We start from the raw sequence: 20,483 nt of genomic DNA, 5'->3' as shown, positions 1-20,483 counted from the left end.
AAAGCATTAACAACATTTAAGCAAAATCGGTACAAATAAGACAAAGGAATCAGCCACATACACGAACATGTTTCACAATACAAGTGGAGAAATACAGATCAATTATTCTTGGTTCTCAGAACAGTAACACGCTGATAAACATTCATAAACTACGTATAAATCTCAGGGAATAAGTCACAAACAGTGGCAGCTGCCTTCACAAGTCAGTGGCAGTATCTGTTCCGACCGGAAGTGCCTCTACGAGCTGCCGCTGCCACGATTTGCGCTGGCTGTCTCTCACAAAAGCAACACCGAGTGATGCCTTCGTGTGCAGCCGGAAATAAGGGAACCATAAGTAGACTAAAGGTGAACAATCGAATTCAGTGGTTGAGTCAAAGAATCATCAACATATTCAGTACTCAGAACATCAAAGATACACGAATGTCTCTTATGTTTTTTTACACAGTAGTAATTAGTAGTACCTAACTATTTAATACACAGTCAAGAGTATTTTCTGGTCAGATTGTTCCTGGAGTTTCAATTTAACAATTTCAATAAGATGGAAATATGTCTGTTTTTCTTATCTAATGAAACTTTGAGACCTTAAACATAACGTTGGAACCAAGTGCTGAAAAAGCAATTTTTGGAGTGGTGCCATGTCATCACAAAATCAGGAGAAAAACAAAGGACAGTATTGCCTTCACATTTAAACCGGCACGTAGAAGAACAGAGTGGAAGTTGCCTTTCAGCCCCAAAACATCTATATGGCTCATGATGTTTTGGAAGAACAACACAAGAGGGTCATCTGGGGAATTTCAGTCTGTTTGGGCCAAATAATTAATTATCTAGTTAAATTAAAGACTCGGCAGGAGAAATTAAACACTCACCAATTATGTACACTCCACCAATACATTCTATATGCTCTTATGTTTCATTAATCAATATGTAAGGAGGGAAGGGCTGCTTGCTTCTTTTATTTAAACTGTTATTATTGTTATTATTTTTTCCTTTTTTGTAGGAATCTTATGTGGTACCAGGGGTGGGGGGGTGAGAATGTTACAAAGTTCACCCAAAAATGAAAATTCACTCATAATCTACTCACCACTATGCCGATGGAAGGCTGGGTGAAGTGATTGAGTCCAGAAAACGCTTCTGGAGTTTCAGGGGTAAACAGTGTTGCAACCAAATACAATACAATTGAAGTAAAAGGTGAACAATTCTTCAAATGTAACATAACAGGCCTCCATACTGCTCCTGTGGTGTCATCCAAGTGTCCGTAAGCCCGACATTCAAATTTGACTTTAAACAAGGTCATTTACATCATGTTTTAAGCCTAAATGTCTTCTGATATTCTCCTCTGGAAAACAGTGAACATTTAGGCTAAAATCATGATGTAATTTACCTGTTTAGTCGGGACTGTGAGTCTGGTTTGTGTTTGGCTGCTTCACTGGGAAGCTGCGTCAGCTCCTCATCACACGCTGCAAGAGCGCTGCGGTTTTGCTTTATTCTGCTTAACTTTGCTTTGTTTTGCCTTGGCTTGTTTAAAGTGTCAAGTCAGTGTACACAGTCAGTGTATCTCCGATGTAGATATAAAGTATTTAAATATAAAGGACCCATTCTGGGGTAAAGATTCACTATTGAAAACATCACCAGGATTATATCATATTCAATTTCTTCCAATAGATCCCTTTCACTTCAATCTTACACACTGGACCTTTAAACCTCATTTGCACACAGACAATGTGTATTCCAGCTTGTAGACTTTTACACAGTTTACAGCACTGAAAGTGCAGATTGTCATCATCACATGACTCGTTTTTTATGTGCGTGTGTGTGAACTGTTCTGAAGAAATCTATACTGTATTTGTTATTGTCTGGTTATTATTCTAATTTACTCCTCTGACACGTTTGGGGTGGTTGACTTTATGAAGAGCCAGTGAACGCAGCACTCTTTCCTAACTCACTCAGTTGTGAGCGTTCAAACGCGCGTCGCTTCGATTTGTTAAACAATAGATCTACAGCACATGGAGCAACACACTTTCGCCTCAGGAGCCCTGTCCACGTTATTGTCAGATCTGCACATGCGCAGAGGGAGCGCAGCTGCGTGCGGTCGCTGGCTGCTACTTCCTGGATGCTCGGGTTAGCTTAGCACTGTGTGTGTGTGTGTGTATGCGTGCGTTAGTGTGTGTGTACATGTGTGTATATGTGTGTACATGTGTGTATATGTGTGTGTGTGTGTGTGTGTGTTAGCAGCATGAGAGGACTGGAGGCTCCGGGCTGCAGGAGGTGACTTCACCGAGGAGCACACGACAAACAGACGTTTCTGACGGAGCTCAGCTCGACGACATGGATTACTGGGTGAGTGAGGGTCTGTTCTCACGGGGAGGAGGTGACAGAGGAGCTGGGAGAGGAGCTGGGAGAGGAGAGGACATGTTTATCAGCAGGGAAGTGAAGTGTCTCATGTTGTCCACACACACTGATCCGTGTTACCACAGCTTTACAACACCTCACCTACATCCACACTGACCACCGGAGTCACACACTTTTCACTTTACACAATAACAACGCAAGAAAGTGACGCTGCTGCCTCTGTGGAGCTTCACGCTACATTTACCATAGGTTAGTTTTCTGTGTAGCAGCGGACAGCACCTTCCTTTTAGAAACGAGTACAGCTCCTTCCTTTTGTTTATTGCAGCACTCACAGTTTAAAATAGAGATCCTGTTCAACACAAACCAGCAGGAAGTTCAATACAAATCAGTGATCTCAGTGCTTTGTGAGATTTTCCCTCTAAAGCAGCACAATCAACTTTTTATTATAAAAAGGCAGATCAAACAAACGAGTGTTCTGGGTGTTGCACCTTCTTCAGTCCATCAGGTTCTCTCAGTTTTCATCAGCTGATTCCATCAGTCCTGAATAACGTCCATTTCTCCCACTTTCCATCAAGCTGGGTTCCTCGTAGTGCAGATTTCATTCTGTAGGTTTTATGGAGTAAATTTCCTCTACAGTCTCTATCAACAGTCCCCTTTACCCCATCTTCTGACGCACAATCAACTTTTGTTGATAAGTAGACAAGACGTCCTCAGCAGATGAAAAAAATAGTTGTCTGACACACGATGATACAAGAGGAACCTTCAGTCTGACAATGTCATGAGTCAGGAGCTGCCTTCAGACATCCACTGAACTCCGGAGATCCCCAGGAGTCTCTCTGGAGGCAGTACATGTGTGAACGCAGTCGTCCAAGTGAGAGCCTCCGGACTTTCTGTGGACTTTCTCCGGCTGGCCCCCTGGTATAAAGTATAAAGTCAGCAGAAACTCATGTCCTGATAAAGAGACTCTGCCGGCAGTTCAAGAAAACGTTTCCAGACAACACGGCTGTAACCAGACTGGCACTCAGAAGTGCACATGGTCCAACAGCAGCTTTAGATTCAATCAGGCAGAACCGAATTTCCCACGGATCAGTTCCCTAAAGAGGCCTGTTTTCTTCATCTAGATCCATGAAGTATTCTCTGGTAAATCTGTGAAAGTGCTGAAAAACACAATGTTATCTCACAGTGTTAATGAAAGTGGTAAAAAAGTCCTGAATCTACACCAAGGTTTTATGGGTTCTTTCCTGACCCACACCACATCCTTCCAACACGTTTCGTGGTAATCGGCTCCATAGTTTTTGTGCAATTCTGCTAACTAACAAACAAACAAGGCCTCTTATGAGCAGTCCACTTATGAAACCACATTTAAATTGGATTTTCATTAGGATCTGCACCAATTTTCACACTCATAAATATCAGTCCCTTGATATGCCTGATTTGTTTTCATCATGATCCATGATTTATTTATTACTGCAATTTTAAAGACAGCAAAATAAACTTCTTGCATCCACCACCTGATCTTTTATTCACGGTTCAAGTTTCATGATCATTACCAGTAATGAAATTCTTAGTCTTTGAGCCAACTCAACTTTACAAAGTAGAAAGATGGTTAAATCACAAGCCACAATACATTATACATATTTCAATAGCATTAATATATGTACCATACTTTTCTTTTTTTTTTTTAACTTTAGTTTGCTTTTATACCTGCTTAGGAAATCATAGCATTAAAATTGCCTTATTAGCTGGATGCTATGTAATTTGGATCTTCTTTGCACTTGTCTTGTGTGTGTGGTCTGAACTTCTTTTATACAACTTGCAGTATATTAGGCTTTGTGCAGAAGCAAATGTAATCAGTAGTTTACTTGGGTGATACTCCACCCCTCCACAAAATTTCATGGAAATTGGTTCAGTAGTTTTCGCGTAAACCTGCAAACTAACAAACAAAGGCAGACGTAAACATAACCTCCTCGGTGGAGATAATTATTCCCTCCTGAATGATCTCTCTCCTTGACTATTAGTCGCCTGTTTTCCCCTGATGTATCCAGGAGCAGCAGCCACCTCCCAGTCACACCCAGTACATTTCCATGAGAACATGACCTCCTCTGTGGACAACAGCAGCTCTCCTTACAGAATAGCCAAATGTTGTATGAGGGGGCGCAAAGGAATGGGCGTCCACTGAGCAGGACAATACTGTTACGAGGGTCTTTTGTGTGGAACGGGTTTAAGTTTTCCTGAGACCAGGACAAGTGTGGGTGCAACCTGGAGGCCCGGCATAGACACGGAAAATGTGCGGGATAACAGAAAGAGGCCTGGAACTTCCTGCTGTGAAAACTCAGGTCAGGCCTCCCCTCCTGTAGGTAAATGGCATATGTTCCGATGCTTCGTGCTCGTCTCTATGCAGCTGATCTTGTCAAACCTGTATGAGAACACGTTAAACAAAGGCACTGGTATGACAGTTTTATTGTGGGCAGATGGGGGGTGGACTCCTGTGTCTCACATCCAGCCCTCCATTACAAATTCATTTACCAAAATAAAATCATCATGCAACTGGATGATGGCTTGAATGAATGAAGTTGCTATGCACAAACATGTCTCATCTCACTATTTAGAAATGAATAAGAATGGTAATTGCGCTGTTATGCAGCACTGACAGCGATTACTTAAGACATCGACTTTTGAACCCTAAGCTTTCTTCCATCTGATAGTGGCTGAGGTGGAAGGAACAGGTCTCGCTGCTATCAAACTGCCTGTTATTGTGTTGTAAAAAAAACACACAGTGCAGAGATAATGAAAAGATAATTCAGCTGCACTTATGAAATAGCATCCAGATGTCTTTTCTATTTAGGCTCAGTAAGATCAAACTCAGGCTGAAACAATCTTTGTGAAATATTCCAGCATGTATTGGGTGATCAGGCTTCCTGAATACAGCCTAGCTATCGTGTATCATAAGACGAACTTCCTCTCTTGTCTGGTCATGATAGATGATTGCAAAACGTCCCCTCAGCTGGCTGGCAGCACGTGTTGTTGTCTGGCTTTAAGCTCTGGGAGGAGCCCGGTGATAGTGAGCAGTTAGCTGAGGGCGTTATCTCACTCTCACTCTCACCTGGAGAACGGAGAACGACGGTCTGTTCTCCTGACGGTCTGAAGAGCTGCCGGCTGTGTTAGTGTGAGGAGGGAACTGAGCTCTGTAGGTCTGACGATGTCTGACAATGTAAGTACCAAGGTTTCGGTTTGGGGTTATTTAACATAAGTATCATTCTGTTTCATCACTGTAATTAAACGTCCTTATATCTGCTCAGAGATACACAGGGTCATGTGAAAGGCTGACACTTGAGTCAGGCGTCTTGTCTCAAAGGTTTCTCACAATAAAATCATTGAAATTGAATTGTTGCATAATTTTAAAAAGAAATGGTCATGATGGCGTCAAAAAATCACTCACTTTCATCCACACAGTGTCCACTTCCCCATAATGACATGAGAGAACACGTGACAGATGTATTTGTAGTAATAGTTTCTTCTTTTTAATCCTTTCTATATGTTGAATGATCGGTTTTATTGTTAGAGGCCAAACTTCTCCTGTGAAACTTAACTGTGACAGTCACTTTGGAGCAGCCTGCAGTTACCGTGACACACGTGTGCCTCTCTGTTCAGAGTGCCTTGGAGGTGTACAAGGAGATGGTCCTGCTGTACCTGGAGGAGGGCCGGCGGCACGTCAACTCGCGCTGCGCCGACCTGGAGCCGTGGCAGATCATCGGGGTGACCGTCATCACCACGCTGGGAGCTGTCTGGGTCAGAGGCTTCCTCTTCCAGCAAGAAAGTACGTGGTACACGGCTACAGAGTGGGTCTGCTGCTCACTGAGTCACACATGAAAGGAGACAACAATCTCCTCAAGGCTTTCTGAGTCATACTGTAATTTGCATTCACTGCACTGTTGACATCAGGTTTAACCTCTGATGTCTGAGCACTTAAGTAAATACTTTTTTTCCATGAAAACCTTTTAGTTAAAGTTTTCCTCTGCTACTGTACTTGTTCCTCTAGTATGCGTGACTGAGAAATATCCTCAATCAACAAGACTTTCTCGATCCGCTATCAGTGGATCAATAGTTGAATTCCTCGGCAACGAGGCCGGCTCCACCCATTGCACTTCAGCTCTTAGCAACGGAGCTTTGGTCAGAGCGGAGGGAACTAGCTGCGTGTGTGTCAGGGCAGAATAAAATGTGTCAATGCACTTCTCCTTGTCACGACTTGTGGTTACAGCTCACAGTCAGCTGATTAATATCTGTGGTTGCGTGTGTTTCAGCACAGCTGCTTATTTGCCTTTTTTTGTGTGTGATAGGTCTTGTGTCGCGAATCAAGAAGAAGTGCTTTCGACTCATCAGAAAAATACCCTTCGTTGGCGGAACGGTGAGTATCAGTGGCTCGTCCGTTCCTCCTTTTCCCCCAGCAGATGTGCACTGACTCTGTCTCCGTCTTTATGAGTCACTCTGGGATGAGTGTTTGCAGCAGGCAGGGGGGGAGGGAAGGTGCTGGGTAGTGTTAGACCTTTGGCACACTTTATCACACACTGGTGATAACACTCGGTTACTTCTGGTCATTATGTCAGCAGTGAAGAACTCAATTTCAGGCTATCAAAAAATTGTGTTGATAGCACGGTGGACACGTTGTCACGCTCAGTCTGAGATACACTCACTTCACTTCTATTCTTTCACGTTCTTTAGTGTTTCTTGAATGCTGCATTCAGGTGGCGTCGTAGAATCTGAAAAATTAGTTTCCTGAATGGGGAAAATTCATGTGAACACAACCAAGTCAGATCAGCCACTCGAAAGGTTGGGTTGCCAAGTTTCTGTGGGCATCACTTATAAAACAATTTTACACTCGGCTCTAAATAGTAGTTTTCAATGTCAAATTGGCAAATTTCACTTTTGTCACTTGCAAACTGCACATCCATCTCTCACAAGCTCCTAACACCACTTTTTAGCCAAGACAGACAGTTTTATGATTAATGGCACATTTTAGATTATTTATGCTTGTCACATCTAAATCCTGTTTTTTGCTCTTCGTTATTATGCATTCATTAGAGAGATGGGATGTTAAAATGCTCTGAACACATAAATACATGTCATTTTTTTCCCAGCGTCCATTTCTTCTTTCTGACTTCAAAGCATGTGAACACACAACAACCTCACAACTCACAAAATGGGACCTTACAGGGACTAAAGTTGAACTAACTCTGCCCTCTTCTCTCTGTGACAGATTCAGGGTCAGCTGAACAAGGCTTTGGACGACATGTCTGCCAGCCTGTGCACTTTGAAGAACGGGATGAGCTACACCAAACAGTTGCCGTCCAAAGGCCTCTCTCAGAGCCAAGTGCTGGACAAAATCAGAGAGTACGAGACTCTGAGTAAGTCCTCGCTCTTTCCCGGCCTTTGCCTGATGGTTCATTAACTTCAGAGCCGAGTCCCCGAAGAGTTTCTCATCTGTTCTTGTGCCAATTTGAAGGAGGAGGAGATTTTTTTAGATGCCAGTGTTCAGAAGGTCAATCTCATCTGAACGTTTTTGAGAAAACCAGTGATTTGTTTTGTCATTTAAGTTTTTATTGGGGCAGCTATGTTGCAGCTATGTTGCAAGAAGGTTCCTGGTTCAAATCCTTTTTGTGTGGAATTTACATGTTTCCCCCGTGTTTTGTGTGGGTTTTCTCCAGATTTCAGCTTCCTCCCACAGTCCAAAGACATGCAGGTTGGAGACTTTAATTTGACCGTAGATGTAAATGTGAATGGTTGTTGGTCTCTGTATGTTTGGCCCTGCGATACGCTGGCGACCTGTCCAGGGTGTACCCCACCTCTCGGCTCATTTCAGCTGGGATTGGCTCCAGCTTCAGGATAAGGGGTATAGATGGCTGGATGGAAGTTTTATTGATATTCTTCCCAGTCAGCTTCCATTCATATGACTTATGAATTACTCACATTATCAAAAATAAACAAATATTCTTTTCAAACATACATGCCCGGAAAATGGAAGGAAAGCAGTGCAACACAAACAAACAAATAAAACACACAAAATGGACAATAACACCATTTTCGACAGCCCACAAAAGCGCCCATAACCTTATTTTAGATAATTCTATCTAACATGAATGTCCTCACAATCTGTTACTACAGTCGACCCCTGATAAACAGGAAGATATGATTCCAGACTTGTTTAAATATTCCTTTTGCTTTGTTCATTGTAGTTACTGAGTATTAAGAAACCCAGTGATTTCTGAACAGACTGTGTGTCGTTGCAGATGACGTGCCGTGGGAGAAAGGATGTGTTTCGGGGGCAGTGTACTGGGGCGATGAAACCCTGACCAAACTCCTGGTGAAGGTTTGCATCTTTGTATTTCTCTCTGGACATTCTGAAGCCTGAATACTGAGGGTCAAATCTGAAAACACTGGTGTTGGTTACAGTTAGCAGGGCAAAGTGGTTTTAAAAAAAAAAAAAAAAGTAATAAACGACTCCTGTTTGTCCCTGAAATTACTGCCACCCTCGTTTGTGTCTGTAAATATTTGGAGTTTATGCAAACCTGTGTATTTTTTCTTTTGCTTCAAGGTATATGGAGATTTTGCATGGAGCAATCCACTTCACCCAGACATATTTCCAGGTGTTAGAAAGATGGAGGCCGAGGTTGTTAGAATGGCCTGCGTGCTTTTCCAGGGCGGACCTGACTCCTGTGGCACTGTAAGTCACAACGCAGAAAGCTGTGTCTCAATTCAGGGGCTGCATCCTCTGGAGTACGCTGTCTACCTGGAGGTAGTCTTAGTGGGCCACAAAGGCCGAGGCGGTCTGCTCTAAAGAGGACTTCACTAGCTCTTCCCGCCCTCATTGCTGTTGGCTAGCAACAGAGCTAAAGTAGGACATGACGAGGAAGTTTTACAGCACCTTGGTTTTTTAACATGTGTACCATTAGCTGTTAGGTTGAGTTGAAGTGTGATACTTAAGCATCACACATATCATTGCTTACCGGTGCCATTACCTCTTTGAAAAATGGTTTGTCACCGAAGCGCTTTGAATCCTGGGATAGGCTGGGCCGGGAAGGGTCTACCTGTTGGAGCCTTTGATTCAGGGATTCCTAGTCGCGCTGCTGTTTCCTAGTCGCGCTGCTGTGAGGCAGTCAGTCTTCAAATGCAGCCAAAGAAAGATGCAGCCTCTGAATTGAGACACCGCTTATATACTGCCAAAATGCACAAGCCAGTTACCTCTAAATGGAGAAACATGGACTACATTTAACATATATTTACCTCTGCTTTGTTCAGGTCACTTCAGGGGGAACTGAGAGCATACTGATGGCCTGCAAGGCGTACAGAGACATGGCGTATGAGCGAGGTGTCAAATACCCTGAAATGTAAGATGAGCTGTATCAGTTACTGGCCTGTGTCGAGGCTTGCTTTCAACTGTATTTCCCACAGAAGTTCTAATAGTATTTTCCTGTTTTGATCAAACCTCTGCAGCATTGCACCTGTGAGTGTCCACGCAGCCTTTAACAAAGCGGCACATTACTTTGGGATGAAGCTGGTTCACGTTCCCCTCGACAATAAAACAATGAAAGTAGACGTGAAGGTGAGAAAACAGCATTGAAACAGACGCCGTGCTATTCTTAGACACCAGTTCCTCCCTTATTGTTCCTTCTCTTTCAAGGCCATGAAGAGAGCCATCAACAAGAACACGGCTATGCTCGTGTGCTCAGCACCGCAGTTTCCTCATGGAATCATGGATCCCGTTGAGGAAGTAGCCAAGGTCAGAAGTGAAACGTGTTCCCTCTGAATGGGCTTCAAACTGAAAAAAGGGAAATCGCATCTCTTGACGCTTTCCCTCGCTGTTTTGCAGCTGGCCGAACGCTACAACCTCCCGCTGCATGTGGACGCGTGTCTCGGAGGTTTCCTCATTGTCTTCATGGCCAAGGCTGGTTATCCTCTCGCCCCGTTCGACTTCAGGTTAAAGGGTGTTACCAGCATTTCTGCAGACACCCACAAGGTAAGGAGTGGCTCTTTATTCCTGTTTTAAAACTAATAAAAAGATTTTATTTAAAAAAGATTATGATATCTTCTAACAAACTCTGGATGTAGACATTGTACCATGTGTAATTCAGTAGTCATTGAAGTTATGTTTAATCTCCTTGGCTCCAAGCCATATTTTCTGTAGTTATTTTAATGCTGCATTGTGTATATACGTGTGTGTGACCTTTCTCTCCAGTATGGCTACGCCCCTAAAGGTTCCTCAGTGATCCTGTACAGCGATAAAAAGTACCGCCATTACCAGTACTTCGTAGCTCCAGACTGGCAGGGGGGAATCTACGCCTCGCCCTCGATAGCGGGCTCCAGGCCAGGAGGCATCATCGCCGCCTGCTGGGCGACCATGATGCACATTGGAGAGAATGGATACATAGACGCCACCAAGAAAATCATCAGCACAGCTCGCAAAATCAAAACAGAGTAAGACGCTCAGATCGACACAATACAAGAAATTCTTCAACCATGATTCATCTTTATCACGTTTTTTTATCATTTACGAAAAAACAATTTTTTCATCTGGACAGAATCTGCAAGATAAACGGCGTGTTTGTGTTTGGGGACCCAGAGGTGTCAGTGGTGGCGATAGGCTCGGATGTTTTTGATATCTTTCGTCTGTCTAACGCACTGACGTTGAAGGGCTGGAATCTGAACACACTGCAGTACCCATCCAGGTACATGTAAAACAAATGATAGTCATTTTTCAGATTTATTGGTGTGATAAATACATTCACTAGTAACAACTAACAACTGTACGTCCTCATCTTTCCCAGTATCCACATTTGTTGCACAGTTCTACACACAAAGGGGGAGGTCGCAGATAATTTTATTCGTGAAGTCAAAGAGCAGGTCGCCATCATCATGAAGAACCCCAAAGAGAAAACCACAGGAATGGTGAGATATCTCTGATTCCACACACGACCAATTTAGATCCAAAGTTGATAATGTTCATTTGTTGTTGACATTGTCAGAAATGTGTGAATTATATTATATTGAAAGGGGTTTCTGATTTTCTTTTTTTTAGGCCTTCCTGTTGACATACATGAGGGAGTCAGAATGTTAGAATATAATTTTCACAAAAAAATTACTAACTTACCTTAGAGCTAAAACTGAATTAACATCTCAGTGATTGTCGACAACTGAATACTTTAGGTGTTGTAGGTGCAGAGCAGTTGTATTGGATTTCATTCAACAGTAGCAGAGTATTTGATATGGTGCACATTTGAGTGTATGTTTAGTACATTGGTATTTAATTATTACCCTGTTTAGCTCTCTGTCAGAGCTGGTTAACATTTACCAAATTTATAACGATAATCTATGAGCACATCGGCTATTATCTGATGAGAAAATTAGGCCAAGAGATACTCTTTATGGGTGTATAGGTGTGTCACATGGTGGACAAATTCATACCTACTGTCAATGTAAAGTACAGTTTCTAGTTCTACAGTTCAAAAAATGCGTTCTTTTGACTGTAGAACTGGACTGAACCCAAATTAGAGAATATTCTTTCGTTTGTGTTTAACCTTTCACATCTACAGTATCAATGAGGCCAAACTTAATCTGTAGCTGTTTGTAAAAGCCGAATTACGTGTTCTGCTGCACAAGCCACCATGTGCATGTGTTGTTGTGGGGTGTCAGTTTTAAATGGAGTGGAAACTCCACCCTAGAGACACAAACTTGCATTGTGCCTTCCAGTTTGTTTGGAGCGCAACACTGAATGAAACAATACCTTCAACTGAATATCAGAAATAAAAACAAACCCCATGCAGCGTAAAGTCCTGCACCAAAAAAACTGTTTTCCCTCATTTAAGTTCACATAAACCAGGTTTTTCTTCCATAAAACAAAGAGTGTCTTGTTTTAGGAAGAAACTCTGTTCTCCCTTGTTTTTTCTTGACTAACGGTGACCTACACTTTTTGAGAATATCATCATCTTGAATATCCCTCGAAACTTAAAGGGGACATAGCATGCCCATTTTACCACAAGTTGATATGGTTCCTTGGGGTCTTAATGAAATGTCTGTAACATACTTTGGTCAAAATACCACAAGGATCATTTAAAACAGCACCCTTTTTACCCTGTATAAAACAGCCCTCCACAGAGTGACCTGTTTTGAGTGCCTGTTCCTTTAAATGCTAATGAGCCAGCTCCCCCCTCCCCCCTCTCCCCCCATGATTTTAAACGATATAAATTACATATTTTATATGATATAAATTATCAAATATGCATCCCATACTTTGTATTCCCCTTCTGTTGTCCTGGAGTTTTAATTTTCACAATCACATAATTAAATGTCCCCCTCTGCCCATCCACTACAAGCACACAAGCAGACAGACAGAGAGAGAAAGAGAGGTGGGGGGGGGGGGGGGGGGGCTATGAAGACCATCATTTACCCCCGAACCCCGACATTCAACGGGTACAACAACAAGCGGAGAAAGCAGAATCGCGGGCTGACCTTATATATACAGTCTATGGGGCTGACCAGCGGAGAAATGCACGTCCCGTGTGAACAGCCAGGCGGCTGCGTGCTGGAGAACGGCGCTGCGCTGCCTCGCAGCGGCGCTTCCGCGTCCGGTGTAAACCCGGCGTAACTACTGTAACCCGGCGTACAGTAGTGCTGAACACTGCGGAAGTCTTCCACACAGCTGGCAGTGTGGAAGACCGCTGCGAGGCAGCGCAGCGCCGTTCTCAAGCGCGCAGCCGCCTGGCTGTTCACACGGGACGAGCATTTCTCCACGCTGGTCAGCCCCATAGACTGTATATATAAGGTCAGCCCGCGATTCTGCTTTCTCCGCTTGTTGTTGTACCCGTTGAATGTCGGGGTTCGGGGGTTACAGTAGCGCTGAACACTGCGGAAGTCTTCCACACTGCTGGCTGTGTGGCGCTGACACAAATTCCAGCTCACGCATGGGAGAGCGAGCGGTCGCTCCCGAGCAGCTGCTGCAGCCTCCCAGTCCCAACGATCCAGACAAATGCCACATGTGAGTGAATCGCGGGCTGACCAGCGGAGAAATGCTCGTCCCGTGTGAACAGCCCGGCTGCGCGCTTGGGAACGGCGCTGCGCTGCCTCGCAGCCTCGCTGCCTCCGGTGTAAACCCGGCGTAGCGAGTGTGGGGGGACTGGGGGGGGGAGGGTGGGCCAAGACCATGTAGGGAGACTTCCAGTTCCTTGTTACGACACAATACCCAGGAAGCGCAATCGAGTCGCTCAAGCATGACGTTTCTGACTTAGAGGAACTATAACAAAACGCGCGAGTGTTTTTTCCCAGAGTTTTTGGGTTGGTAGACATGCCAGATACCCACATTAACCTGTAGAAGCACTAACAAAGTGGAATTTGCATGCTATGTCCCCTTTAATGTCCATAAATCCTCTCAAACTGTACATCCATGTCTGCACATCTATGTCTATTACTGCAGACATAAAGATCTACAGTAATTCAGCATAGTTCTGCTGCTTTGCACTTGACAATATGTAAACAAGTTGGGTGTCGTGTTGTAGCCCACAGCTAACTCACTCCCTCAAAGGCAATATTATACTTCATGTTTACAAACCCTGAGGCACCACGAGGACTGCAGTTCCACACCTAGACCAGGATTATCTACTGTTATTTAAACTGTGCACTTGTGAGCTCAGTCTTGTCCTCCTGCCGTTTCAGGGAGCAATCTATGGCATGGCCCAGTCCATCCCAGACAGATCCATGGTGACAGAGATCTCCCAGGGCTTCCTCGACTGTCTCTACAGCACAGAGGTGCCCAAGACAAACACCAGCCACATGAACGGCAACGGCAAAGCTCACTGAAACAGGATCGAGCCCTCGATGCCCGACTGCATGCACGCCTTTCCCCCAGAGCTCAGAGTTAATCACTCAACAGTTGCCTTATCTTGCACACCTACAACACATGAAAACATCTGTAAACATCTGTGAAGCACAAGCCATCTTCATTTGGGGGAAATTGCTTGTAACACTGTGCGTTAACAGCACAGAGAAGTGACAGATTCCAAACACATTTTAGTCATTTTACTTGATTAACTCAATGTCGTTGAAGAGTGAGTTGTTTTATGTTTTTAATACTCATTTCAATTGTAACTTTTGTTAAATGCATCTATCTCTCACAATCTACAGTGATTTCATCATGAAACCATTCAGTTTTTATTACAAATTCCAGAACATTTCAGCTCACCCTCACTGCTTCAAAAATCTGTGATGACTCAGCAAAAACAGAGGCCACTGAAAGCTTGTTAGAAACGCTGTGCTGCCCTCTAGCGTGACATCTGATGCACTGCTCTAGACTGGCTCTGCATGTGGAGGTATGACTCAGGCTTTTGGTTGTCATCATCGCATTATCTCTGGAAAATAGCATTCATATGAGAAAAGCACTGCAATGCCCTGACAAGAGCATATCAGGGGAATGTGTCACTTGAATCGACAGGTCTCAGATGCGATGGTCGTGTGTAATCATGTTTATCCACGTTCGTTAGCACTTTGCATGCAGACATGGTTTTTGTTTTAAGTCCAGATTTCGATAGTTGGAGCTTTTAATGTCATTATGCAATATTCAAAAGGATGTGTGTTAAATTGAAATAAGGGGAAAGTAATAACCACAGCAGGAAAACATCAGCCACTTATGTTATTATTAATTGTTCTCAGACTTCCTCACAGCAGTTAGCTTGTAAAGGAAATGAATGAAAGTTAAAATCTTTTATCAGACTGGATTGAAGGCCATGGTCCACTGTTTATTATCAATTAGCAGTAGTAGTAATAATCAGTAGTGTGCCTGTGTGCTGCATTGTTTTAATCATTTGTCTCCTAATTCAATCTACCTCAGTTTCTACTTAATGCAAATGATTCATCCACTGAAACACATTCTAACAGGGCCACTGTTTTTTCCATTAATCTAACAGGAGCTTCAGAATGTTCAGGCATTTAATAAAGTGTTCTTAAATACACAGGTGCATCTAAAAAATTAGAATGTCGTGGAAAAGTAAAACATTTTTGTTTTCAGTGAAACTTTCATGTGTTCTAGATTTATTAGACACACTTTTCGTGTTTTGATTTCGATGTTTTGATTATGGTTTCAAGTCATGAAAATGTAATTAAGTACCTAAATATATTCAAATATTTTTTAAGATCAATCAAAAAAGGCATTTACAATCCAGAAATGTCCAACTTCTTTAAAGTATGTTCAATAATACACTCAATACTTTGTCGGAGCTCCCTTACCACGAATTACTGCAGCAGTGCACGGTGGCACCTGAAATGAGGAGTTTAAACCATTAAGGCTTTTTCTCCTCAGCCCAGGTGTGACGCTCCTGACGTTGTCTCTGGTCCAGGAGTGTCTTGACAATGGGAATGTGAAAGTCTTGCGATGTCTGTGCGTGTTGTCTCTGGATGCACTGACTCAGTCCACTCCTTGTGAAGATCTCCCAACTTCTTCATTAGGGTTTGCTTGACAATCTTCTCAAGGCTGCAGTCATCCCTGTTGTTTGTGCGCGTTTTCCTCAACACTTTTGTCTTCCAGTCAAATTTCCATGAATATGCGTCGATACGTCAGCTAGCCCTTTCAGCTCACACTCCTCGTACAGGATGTCAATTTACTTGAACACAGCTATAGGCCATAATCATCAATATTAAAATAAGAAAAAGATTGAAACATTTTAGTTTGTGTTATGAGTGCAGGATATATATTAAAATCTTCACTTTGTTATAATAACTGACAAAAATATTCAACGATTTCACGATATTCTAATGTGAGATGCACCTGTCCTCATACGTAAAGCAAACAGATATCCCCTGTGACGGAGGTCTCTGTATGAATGTGGATATATATACTGTGGTAAAAATGTACACCTTCACTTACAGGCTAATAACCTAACAAAGCATACTGTCACACCAAAAGGAGCTTGTCTTTATTTCATGTGCTTTCCTAATATTGCTTGTTGAAATTGTGTTTCCATGAAATTACTTCCATGTTTGTGCAATACGTAACTTTTAAATTTGTTATGAATTAGAAACGAAGGGTAATGCTCCACTATTAATGTTGAAGAGATGCGTTATCAGAAGCGTAGTGTTGAATGGTGGCATGTCAACCTTGTTGGTGTAATTTAACCATTTGTGTTTATTAGACACTTAATTTGTGAGTTGTTTTTTTTTTCTTCGTGAAACTGTTTTTACTTACAGAGCGGTTATAAAAGACATGAGATATGAATGTATGTAGGTTATTACATGTGCAGGGATTTTTTTCCCTCCATCTTTTAGTCAATTGCCTGGTTGTAAGACTGATGACAGAAGACAGACCGTAACACCCCCACTAACGGTTGAAGCTCGTACTATCCATCCATTCATCCTTTAATACTGCAGCCTGTGACAGGATGTGGAAACTTATGCCTGTGCAAATAAAACAAGGGCTTTTCCAGCAATGACTCATCCTGTTTGCTTTGGAGACAACATGTGTGATGATTGAATGGCCAAGAAATCTCTTTTAAATAAAAACTTTTAATGAAAATTCCTGTGTGAGCAGTAATTATCAGAGATTCCTCTCCAGTACAGAAAAAAAGTCTAGAAGGATGCGATGTGGGTCAGGGAAGAACCCATTCAATTTTGGCACGCAATCCAGGAATAATGGTTTCTCTCTTAATCTAACATTGTGTGATGGGGCGTTTCTCAAAAGTTTGAGCATTTCCCAGGGAGTAATTCATGGGTCCGGCTCATTGAGGGAACTGTCGATGAGTGTGTGAAATTTGGTGCAGCTTGATTGAATTTAGGGCGACCGTCAGGCCTCGGCGGAGGCATGCACTCTACTTCTGGTGTTTGTTTTTTTAGTTATTTATTAAAAGGATTATGGATAGACTATATGAGCTGATATACCGGTATCAAGCATTAATACCCTCTATCAGCTTTGGCTGCCACTTTAAGACTTGTGTCCCCGGCTGTGTGTCACTACACGTATGTTTCTGAATGTATGAGGTTTAAAGGATTTCATCAAGTCTCTCTTTAAGTCAGCATGAATCTATTAATAGGAAGCAGCTGATGGTTTCTCGCAGCAAATGATTCACAGCAAACACAGATTAATGGTTAACACAGACACAGTTGTGTTTCCAGTCAAATTCATTCAGTCTGAGAAGATCATTTTTTGGTCATTTCTTAGCAACAAGACAACAGAATATGATTTTTACTGACATTTAAGTACAAAAAGGCACATACGACACATGAAGTGACAAAGGGACACATACACCATTGTGAATGTTATTTGTAATTACAACTGGAATGGCTGTTACTTGGAAATTTTAGACTTGAACGTGTAAACATACTCTTTTACTGTTTTCTTTGGCCAATAATCTCCTTTTCACCATGTGCAACAACAACAGCGTATTTTCAAAAACACATTGGACCCTTTGCAGACGGCTACGTGGCTCACAATGAAGTGAAAGTAACTGCTTCATATTCTGAGGGTTTTGCAGGTGACTTCCTCCTCTTCAGCTTTCACTCTTAAAATGACTGAAGTCTGTCGGTCACATCATAGACGCTTGGTCGATGAAGGTGGCCATTGTGATGTCACGCTGGGACAAGCCTCCACAGTCATGTGTGCTCAGAGTGATCTGGACCTGAGGGAACAGAGGAGAGAGGTGGGACACCTGTGAATATTACAAGCTGTTTTCCTTTGTGTGAATAGCTGAGTGGTTTTGCTTTATGTTGATTATGTTGGAAGTGTTAATCCCGACCAGCACAGTAGAGACTAATGTGATCATCTGGAAATAAATTAAAATCAAAAAAGAGTCAAAATCACATTTCTAGATTATCAACTAGTCCCTGGCCTCACTTTTTCAAAGGGTTAAATATTGTTCAAAGTATAACTATAAAAAGTGAGCTTTTTTGCTTTAGCAGTGGTGCATATGAAGAAGAAAAAATTTAGATGTTACTGTTTCTCCAGGCAACACAATGTCACAGGGAGGGAAATATTATCTGAAGGCAGAGCAAACCAGACCAGAAAACTTGAATTAACTCCAGAGTTAATACACTGATCTCGCTTCGTGGTCCTGACCCCTGTCTTAGTGTTTCTGGTCACCTGACTTCATGTGTTCACGCTTCTTTTAGCTCCGTTTTGGTCTCTTTAGCTCCTGAATGCTCTACTCTGCTACAAAGACCACTAAAACAACAAACTTCAAAATGTCATTAAGTCCGGTCCGACTCCACATAGTCATTTAGTTGGACCTGCAGTTTCAGTGAGTCCGATTTCCTGCTTTAGATAAAAGAAGCTTACATTTGGAAGGAGAACTGCTTTGCACAAGGCTGACACTTTCCTGAAGAGATGTTAGAATATGATCATACAAACGAGAGACCTTTTAGGTTCTGTGACAGCGAAACGTAGTTGAATAAGTGAATTTCAGTTTTTAGGCTTTGTTATGTGGTGATGACAGGATCATCTTTGTCATCCATGTTCTTCATTTCTGCAGATAAATCTAGATCACATTATGAATTTGAAGCTCTGGCACATGATCACAGTGCTGTGTTTATCTCTACATATACTCATAATAGGGACAGACAAAACTTAAAGTAAAGATGCACTAAAAGAATCACTACAGACCAAACTTAATCAAAAGCCCTCTTAAAGGGATAGGTTTGAAGCTTGAATTTAATATTTCAACACTTCCAGCTGCTCTCAATTTCCCAGCTAGAGTGTTTAAAAACTCAAAGCTGCCTCACTAACGTCTTGTCTTGCACAACTACCTGATTCATATCAGAGGACCCGAGGAGCTGAACTGGCTCATATACCTGTGAGTATATGCAACCGTGAAGTGCTTCAACAACCAGTAAAGAAATCTTAAAATAGATACAGAAACAGACTTTTATACCTTGTTATAGACATTGAACCACTCAGGATGATGATCCATCTTCTCTGCTTGTAGAGCCACTCTGGACATGAAGCCAAACGCCTGAAAGGAAGGAACATCATGTCCTGAATTCATGTTTATTGAGTTAGGCACTAGCCTATGAGAAATGGCACATTACAAACCTGATTGAAGTCTTTGAACACAAACTCTTTGTAGATGGCGTCCCGCCCCCCCACCACCTCCACCCACTGAGCGTTGCGCAGCAGGGGCAGTAGGTGGGTCCTCTCCTCTTCAGTCAGACTCTGGATCTTACCAGCCTGGTGGGACAGAGCAGAGGCAACAAGTAGAGCAGATTTTAGAGGGGCAGTTCACAAACACAAACTGTGATTGGTTGCACTGGGTCCCATCTGGAAACAATGAGAGTCTGCATTCCTGGTTCAAAGGTATGTGTGGGTGGGAGGTGCTGGGAGGGGGTGGGGATCCCTTTTTGGTCTTTCAGCTTGTAAAGGCTCGACTCATGATGCAGGGTCACATGTTTTTGAGGTCAATTCATTCAGCCTCTATGACCCCGACCGCACTGACAGCATCGCACAACATTTACATGACTGTATTGTAGAATGAAGAAGGATCTTTCCCCCAGATGAGCGGTCACGCGGACGACATGACCACAGCCTGGAACAGAGCAGTGACATCAACACGTATCATAGCAACGCTCTAATCTGCTTCATCTGTGGAGCGAATGGGCAGCACACACAAACACACACACACACACACACGAGGACCACTAATCCTCATCTATTCATCGCACAACCAGTGGCTCCAGACACAGGAAAATGTGCTTATGTCATTCTTAGTTATGCAGCATCATAATTACAAACATATGAAAAGGAAGATATTTTCCTCAGTCTGCAATAAAACGTGATGTGGTGTAGTTTCAGAATATCAGATGAAGTAGATATCAACAGGTTGGTGGGTCAGTGTGTGTGTGTAGCAGGTGTGACGCACGGTGCTGTTTGTGTACTCACCATGTTTGCAGAGTGTTGTCATGCACAGAGGGGGTTCGGGTTCAGCTCCCTGGTTGCACAGAGGTAAATCGGCTGTGGCAGACACTGAGAGCCACTGGAATGAAACCATCCCACATATGAGCTGTGGGTCCTTCTTAGCTGCCCCTGCAGAAGCCTGAACAGAAATCCTCCCTGCTGATTGGCCGTACCGCCACTTGTCAACATGGGTTTAATCATAAACTGTTGCACAAGGTCT

General features: G+C 42.8%; 2 protein-coding genes across 3 annotated transcripts; one reads left to right on the top strand and one right to left on the bottom strand.

Moving 5' to 3' along the window:
- The first annotated feature begins 1,983 nt into the window (after positions 1–1,983).
- On the top strand, positions 1,984–15,438 carry sgpl1 (sphingosine-1-phosphate lyase 1). 2 transcript variants are annotated; one of them, XM_034608377.1, is made up of 14 exons: positions 1,984–2,337; positions 6,001–6,166; positions 6,687–6,754; positions 7,604–7,751; positions 8,634–8,713; positions 8,939–9,067; positions 9,643–9,731; positions 9,838–9,946; positions 10,025–10,123; positions 10,214–10,360; positions 10,580–10,818; positions 10,923–11,069; positions 11,169–11,289; positions 14,050–15,438. In XM_034608377.1, exons 1-14 carry the CDS (start codon positions 2,326–2,328, stop codon positions 14,191–14,193), a joined length of 1,698 nt encoding a protein of 565 aa, XP_034464268.1. In that variant the 5' UTR covers positions 1,984–2,325; the 3' UTR covers positions 14,194–15,438. The 2 variants fall into 2 exon arrangements, with proteins under 2 accessions (XP_034464268.1, XP_034464269.1); XM_034608378.1 differs by lacking the exon at positions 1,984–2,337 and adding an exon at positions 5,426–5,560.
- A 1,617-nt stretch (positions 15,439–17,055) lies between these two features.
- On the bottom strand, positions 17,056–20,396 carry pcbd1 (pterin-4 alpha-carbinolamine dehydratase/dimerization cofactor of hepatocyte nuclear factor 1 alpha). Its single transcript, XM_034608380.1, has 4 exons — positions 20,249–20,396; positions 19,406–19,540; positions 19,245–19,325; positions 17,056–17,996 (listed from the first exon to the last, which is right to left on the bottom strand). Exons 1-4 carry the CDS (start codon positions 20,249–20,251, stop codon positions 17,904–17,906), a joined length of 312 nt encoding a protein of 103 aa, XP_034464271.1. The 5' UTR covers positions 20,252–20,396; the 3' UTR covers positions 17,056–17,903.
- Between the last annotated feature and the right edge of the window lie 87 nt (positions 20,397–20,483).

Source organism: Hippoglossus hippoglossus, chromosome 15 (genome assembly GCF_009819705.1).
Source record: "Hippoglossus hippoglossus isolate fHipHip1 chromosome 15, fHipHip1.pri, whole genome shotgun sequence".
Classification (NCBI taxonomy): domain Eukaryota; kingdom Metazoa; phylum Chordata; class Actinopteri; order Pleuronectiformes; family Pleuronectidae; genus Hippoglossus; species Hippoglossus hippoglossus.
The sequence above is the reverse complement of the archived record's forward strand: the minus strand, read 5'-3'. Positions and strand labels throughout refer to the sequence as shown.